At 60.2% G+C, this 7443-nt stretch overlaps 1 protein-coding gene across 1 annotated transcript in view; it reads right to left on the reverse strand.

The window, feature by feature from the left end:
* Positions 1-7104, reverse strand: part of HGH1 (HGH1 homolog) — a 37902-nt gene extending 30798 nt beyond the window's left edge. The window contains exon 1 of the mRNA XM_040334345.1: positions 6511-7104. Within this exon, the coding sequence (XP_040190279.1) occupies positions 6511-7022 (512 nt within the window). The 5' untranslated portion in view covers positions 7023-7104. The remainder of the gene's footprint in view (positions 1-6510) is intronic.
* Between the last annotated feature and the right edge of the window lie 339 nt (positions 7105-7443).

Here is a 7443-nt window from a genome sequence, read left to right on the forward strand (position 1 = left end):
GGACAGTAATCTACCATATATTCTATAATGTCTGTAAAGAATATTGTGACCCCACCGGTCAATACCGACTCTTTTCTATGATTAGCCCTGACTAGCGACATGCTAATTGAGGCTGGCTCTGGAAAGGCCTTCCATTGTGTGAGGCTGTTGAGATGCTAAGACTGCTTCTGTGGATTGAAGCTGAGAGTCAGCCTGGCTCCTAGCCCTCTCATTATGTATACTGTTTATGTGTGGAATGTACTTGTCGGAGACGCAACGTCTGGGGGATAATTAACTCTGAATATCATTATGTAAAAGAATGTGATTGAAGCCCCCCATGGTGTGACGAGGGGGGTGGAGAGTTTGATTGTTCATGTGATTTCTGTAACCTGTGTACTGCATATAAGCAAGCGAAGAAACCATTAAAGTTGTCTGACATTTGAAACCAGAAGCACAGAGCTGTGTGTCTCGTGTCTGGGGGGGGAATTCTTATGGGTCGTGTTTGTTTGCCTGATTGTGGAGTGTCGATAAGCTGTCTTGGGTGGAATGGAATATCGTGAACGGATTTAACCCCTGTCCCATTTGGGGTTCCGTTACAATTGGTGGCTAGCAGTGGGATAATTCCATCGCTTAAAGGACAGCTACAAGGACTACAGGAGAACCGTCCAGCAACCATAAGAAGATGGACGTGATCACAGAACTTGTCCAAATGGATGGAGCGGAAAGGCCCAGCGTAACGGACAGGCCCAGCGTAACGGACAGGCCCAGCGTAACGGACAGGCCCAGCGTAACGGACAGGCCCAGCGTAACGGACAGGCCCAGCGTAACGGACAGGCCCAGCGTAACGGACAGGCCCAGCGTAACGGAAAGGCCCAGCGTAACGGAAAGGCCCAGCGTAACGGAAAGGCCCAGCGTAACGGACAGGCCCAGCGTAACGGACAGGCCCAGCGTAACGGACAGGCCCAGCGTACCGGAAAGGCCCAGCGTAACGGAAAGGCCCAGCGTAACGGAAAGGCCCAGCGTAACGGAAAGGCCCAGCGTAACGGAAAGGCCCAGCGTAACGGAAAGGCCCAGCGTAACGGAAAGGCCCAGCGTAACGGAAAGGCCCAGCGTAACGGAAAGGCCCAGCGTAACGGAAAGGCCCAGCGTAACGGAAAGGCCCAGCGTAACGGAAAGGCCCAGCGTAACGGAAAGGCCCAGCGTAACGGAAAGGCCCAGCGTAACGGAAAGGCCCAGCGTAACGGACAGGCCCAGCGTAACGGACAGGCCCAGCGTAACGGAAAGGCCCAGCGTAACGGACAGGCTCAGCGTAACGGAAAGGCCCAGCGTAACGGACAGGCTCAGCGTAACGGAAAGGCCCAGCGTAACGGAAAGGCCCAGCGTAACGGAAAGGCCCAGCGTAACGGACAGGCCCAGCGTAACGGAAAGGCCCAGCGTAACGGACAGGCCCAGCGTAACGGAAAGGCCCAGCGTAACGGAAAGGCCCAGCGTAACGGACAGGCCCAGCGTAACGGACAGGCCCAGCGTAACGGAAAGGCCCAGCGTAACGGAAAGGCCCAGCGTAACGGAAAGGCCCAGCTTTTACGGACAGGCCCAGCGTAACGGAAAGGCCCAGCGTAACGGAAAGGCCCAGCGTAACGGAAAGGCCCAGCGTAACGGACAGGCTCAGCGTAACGGAAAGGCCCAGCGTAACGGAAAGGCCCAGCGTAACGGACAGGCCCAGCGTAACGGAAAGGCCCAGCGTAACGGACAGGCCCAGCGTAACGGACAGGCCCAGCGTAACGGAAAGGCCCAGCGTAACGGAAAGGCCCAGCGTAACGGAAAGGCCCAGCGTAACGGAAAGGCCCAGCGTAACGGAAAGGCCCAGCGTAACGGAAAGGCCCAGCGTAACGGAAAGGCCCAGCGTAACGGAAAGGCCCAGCGTAACGGACAGGCCCAGCGTAACGGAAAGGCCCAGCGTAACGGAAAGGCCCAGCGTAACGGAAAGGCCCAGCGTAACGGAAAGACCCAGCGTAACGGACAGGCCCAGCGTAACGGAAAGGCCCAGCGTAACGGAAAGGCCCAGCGTAACGGAAAGGCCCAGCGTAACGGAAAGGCCCAGCGTAACGGAAAGGCCCAGCGTAAGGGAAAGGCCCAGCGTAACGGACAGGCCCAGCGTAACGGAAAGGCCCAGCGTAACGGAAAGGCCCAGCGTAACGGAAAGGCCCAGCGTAACGGACAGGCCCAGCGTAACGGACAGGCCCAGCGTAACGGACAGGCCCAGCGTAACGGAAAGGCCCAGCGTAACGGACAGGCCCAGCGTAACGGACAGGCCCAGCGTAACGGACAGGCCCAGCGTAACGGAAAGGCCCAGCGTAACGGAAAGGCCCAGCGTAACGGAAAGGCCCAGCTTTAACGGACAGGCCCAGCGTAACGGAAAGGCCCAGCGTAACGGAAAGGCCCAGCGTAACGGAAAGGCCCAGCGTAACGGAAAGGCCCAGCGTAACGGAAAGGCCCAGCGTAACGGACAGGCTCAGCGTAACGGAAAGGCCCAGCGTAACGGACAGGCTCAGCGTAACGGAAAGGCCCAGCGTAACGGAAAGGCCCAGCGTAACGGACAGGCCCAGCGTAACGGAAACGCCCAGCGTAACGGACAGGCCCAGCGTAACGGACAGGCCCAGCGTAACGGAAAGGCCCAGCGTAACGGAAAGGCCCAGCGTAACGGAAAGGCCCAGCGTAACGGAAAGGCCCAGCGTAACGGAAAGGCCCAGCGTAACGGACAGGCCCAGCGTAACGGACAGGCCCAGCGTAACGGAAAGGCCCAGCGTAACGGACAGGCCCAGCGTAACGGACAGGCTCAGCGTAACGGAAAGGCCCAGCGTAACGGACAGGCCCAGCGTAACGGAAAGGCCCAGCGTAACGGAAAGGCCCAGCGTAACGGACAGGCCCAGCGTAACGGAAAGGCCCAGCGTAACGGACAGGCCCAGCGTAACGGAAAGGCCCAGCGTAACGGACAGGCCCAGCGTAACGGACAGGCCCAGCGTAACGGAAAGGCCCAGCGTAACGGAAAGGCCCAGCGTAACGGAAAGGCCCAGCTTTTACGGACAGGCCCAGCGTAACGGAAAGGCCCAGCGTAACGGAAAGGCCCAGCGTAACGGAAAGGCCCAGCGTAACGGACAGGCTCAGCGTAACGGAAAGGCCCAGCGTAACGGAAAGGCCCAGCGTAACGGACAGGCCCAGCGTAACGGAAACGCCCAGCGTAACGGACAGGCCCAGCGTAACGGACAGGCCCAGCGTAACGGAAAGGCCCAGCGTAACGGAAAGGCCCAGCGTAACGGAAAGGCCCAGCGTAACGGAAAGGCCCAGCGTAACGGAAAGGCCCAGCGTAACGGAAAGGCCCAGCGTAACGGACAGGCCCAGCGTAACGGAAAGGCCCAGCGTAACGGAAAGGCCCAGCGTAACGGACAGGCCCAGCGTAACGGAAAGGCCCAGCGTAACGGACAGGCTCAGCGTAACGGAAAGGCCCAGCGTAACGGACAGGCTCAGCGTAACGGAAACGCCCAGCGTAACGGAAAGGCCCAGCGTAACGGAAAGACCCAGCGTAACGGACAGGCCCAGCGTAACGGAAAGGCCCAGCGTAACGGAAAGGCCCAGCGTAACGGAAAGGCCCAGCGTAACGGAAAGGCCCAGCGTAACGGAAAGGCCCAGCGTAACGGAAAGGCCCAGCGTAACGGACAGGCCCAGCGTAACGGACAGGCCCAGCGTAACGGAAAGGCCCAGCGTAACGGACAGGCCCAGCGTAACGGAAAGGCCCAGCGTAACGGACAGGCCCAGCGTAACGGAAAGGCCCAGCGTAACGGACAGGCCCAGCGTAACGGACAGGCCCAGCGTAACGGACAGGCCCAGCGTAACGGAAAGGCCCAGCGTAACGGAAAGGCCCAGCGTAACGGAAAGGCCCAGCTTTTACGGACAGGCCCAGCGTAACGGAAAGGCCCAGCGTAACGGAAAGGCCCAGCGTAACGGAAAGGCCCAGCGTAACGGAAAGGCCCAGCGTAACGGAAAGGCCCAGCGTAACGGAAAGGCCCAGCGTAACGGAAAGACCCAGCGTAACGGAAAGGCCCAGCGTAACGGAAAGGCCCAGCGTAGCGGAAAGGCCCAGCGTAACGGAGAGGCCCAGCGTAACGGAAAGGCCCAGCGTAACGGAAAGGCCCAGCGTAACGGAAAGGCCCAGCGTAACGGACAGGCTCAGCGTAACGGAAAGGCCCAGCGTAACGGACAGGCTCAGCGTAACGGAAAGGCCCAGCGTAACGGAAAGGCCCAGCGTAACGGACAGGCCCAGCGTAACGGAAACGCCCAGCGTAACGGACAGGCCCAGCGTAACGGACAGGCCCAGCGTAACGGAAAGGCCCAGCGTAACGGAAAGGCCCAGCGTAACGGAAAGGCCCAGCGTAACGATAAGGCCCAGCGTAACGGAAAGGCCCAGCGTAACGGACAGGCCCAGCGTAACGGACAGGCCCAGCGTAACGGAAAGGCCCAGCGTAACGATAAGGCCCAGCGTAACGGAAAGGCCCAGCGTAACGGAAAGGCCCAGCGTAACGGAAAGGCCCAGCGTAACGGAAAGGCCCAGCGTAACGGAAAGGCCCAGCGTAACGGACAGGCTCAGCATAACGGAAAGGCCCAGCGTAACGGAAAGGCCCAGCGTAACGGACAGGCCCAGCGTAACGGAAACGCCCAGCGTAACGGACAGGCCCAGCGTAACGGACAGGCCCAGCGTAACGGAAAGGCCCAGCGTAACGGAAAGGCCCAGCGTAACGGAAAGGCCCAGCGTAACGGAAAGGCCCAGCGTAACGGAAAGGCCCAGCGTAACGGAAAGGCCCAGCGTAACGGAAAGGCCCAGCGTAACGGAAAGGCCCAGCGTAACGGACAGGCCCAGCGTAACGGAAAGGCCCAGCGTAACGGAAAGGCCCAGCGTAACGATAAGGCCCAGCGTAACGGAAAGGCCCAGCGTAACGGACAGGCCCAGCGTAACGGACAGGCCCAGCGTAACGGAAAGGCCCAGCGTAACGGAAAGACCCAGCGTAACGGACAGGCCCAGCGTAACGGAAAGGCCCAGCGTAACGGAAAGGCCCAGCGTAACGGAAGGGCCCAGCGTAACGGAAAGGCCCAGCGTAACGGACAGGCCCAGCGTAACGGAAAGGCCCAGCGTAACGGACAGGCCCAGCGTAACGGACAGGCCCAGCGTAACGGACAGGCCCAGCGTAACGGACAGGCCCAGCGTAACGGACAGGCCCAGCGTAACGGAAAGGCCCAGCGTAACGGAAAGGCCCAGCTTTTACGGACAGGCCCAGCGTAACGGAAAGGCCCAGCGTAACGGACAGGCCCAGCGTAACGGAAAGGCCCAGCGTAACGGAAAGGCCCAGCGTAACGGAAAGGCCCAGCGTAACGGAAAGGCCCAGCGTAACGGAAAGGCCCAGCGTAACGGACAGGCCCAGCGTAACGGAAACGCCCAGCGTAACGGACAGGCCCAGCGTAACGGACAGGCCCAGCGTAACGGAAAGGCCCAGCGTAACGGAAAGGCCCAGCGTAACGGAAAGGCCCAGCGTAAGGGAAAGGCCCAGCGTAACGGAAAGGCCCAGCGTAACGGAAAGGCCCAGCGTAACGGACAGGACCCCGGAGGAGGCAAGCTTTGATCGGGCTGTCAAACTAAGACTGGCACAGTATGGTCCTAACCCTCCACCGGAGATCATAGACCGGGTTATAGCGGCTGTGGACGCAAATTGGCTACGGCAAAGAGGTTCTGCAGCAGCAGAAGTCACAGCAGCACCAACCGAAAGGAGAAAGATACATTTTGCTGCTTTTAAGAACTTCATTGAAACTGAAGGGGAGATTGATGGGTACCTGGCTGATTTTGAACGGCAATGTGCCCTACACCGGGTGCCCACAGAGGAATGGGTTACCATTTTGTCTGGGAAATTGTCCGGCCGGGCCAGTGAAGCGCTCAGGGTCACCTAGGGGGAGGAGCTGACACCTAGGGGGGGGGGAGCTGACACCTAGGGGGGAGGAGCTGACACCTAGGGGGGAGGAGCTGACACCTAGGGGGGGGGAGCTGACACCTAGGGGGGAGGAGCTGACACCTAGGGGGGAGGAGCTGACACCTAGGGGGGAGGAGCCGCCACCTAGGGGGAGGAGCCGCCACCTAGGGGGAGGAGCCGACACCTAGGGGGGGGGAGCTGACACCTAGGGGGGAGGAGCTGACACCTAGGGGGGAGGAGCTGACACCTAGGGGGGAGGAGCCGCCACCTAGGGGGAGGAGCCGCCACCTAGGGGGAGGAGCCGCCACCTAGGGGGAGGAGCTGACACCTAGGGGGAGGAGCTGTGTGTCAGTTTTTATCTCACTGAAGAAAGATAAGAGGATTTCTGGAACAACTCCTGGTGATGATGCCGGGCACAGATGACGTCCTATACTCTACAAGGTGAAGGCCTTATTACATCCACTTTAAATACATAAAAGGAGGAGATTGGGGGGGAACTCCGCCCACAGAGGCGTCTCACCTGCTCCTGTCCAGTAGGAAGTCCCGCCCCTCGGTCAGCTGGGTGAGGTTGCAGAGGAGGGGCCCCAGGTACTGTAGGTTGGTGTGCTGGGGGCCACAGATCATCTCCACAATCTGTGCCAGTCCTGTGGGGGGAAGGGCGGTCAGGATGGCGCGGCATGGCTCCTCCTCCCGGCTCAGGTTACAGAGGGCGGAGCAGACGGAGTCGGTGTATTCGTATTTCGGTTGGAAGAGACGACCAATCAGGGTGGGGAGAAGGGCGGGGACGTCCAGCAGGGGGCGGTGAGAGGCGGGGTCAGAGGTCAGGTTGACCAGGATGTGGTAGGAGTCCCGGGTCACCGGAGGGTCAGAGGTCAGATCAAAGATGGCCGCCACCAATCCTGGGAACTGACACAGGCTCCGCCTCCCCTCGGGGGTCCCGCTCACCCCCAACACACATTGTACCGCCCCCATCTTCACATCCAACCGAGTCCCCGCCCCCAGCAACCCCAGGAGCTCCGCCCCCAAATCCATTACCTACAGGGGGAGGGGAGATCACACTACACACAGGGGGAGGGGAGATCAGAATACACACAGGGGGAGGGGAGATCACACTACACACAGGGGGAGGGGAGATCACACTACACACAGGGGGAGGGGAGATCAGAATACACACAGGGGGAGGGGAGATCACACTACACACAGGGGGAGGGGAGATCAGAATATACACAGGGGGAGGGGAGATCACACTACACACAGGGGGAGGGGAGATCAGAATACACACAGGGGGAGGGGAGATCACACTACACACAGGGGGAGGGGAGATCAGAATACACACAGGGGAGGGGAGATCACACTACACACAGTGAGGAGGGGAGATCAGAATACACACAGGGGGAGGGGAGATCAGAATATACACAGGGGGAGGGGAGATCACACTACACACAGTGAGGAG

Source organism: Rana temporaria, assembly GCF_905171775.1.
Source record: "Rana temporaria chromosome 5 unlocalized genomic scaffold, aRanTem1.1 chr5y, whole genome shotgun sequence".
Taxonomy (NCBI): domain Eukaryota; kingdom Metazoa; phylum Chordata; class Amphibia; order Anura; family Ranidae; genus Rana; species Rana temporaria.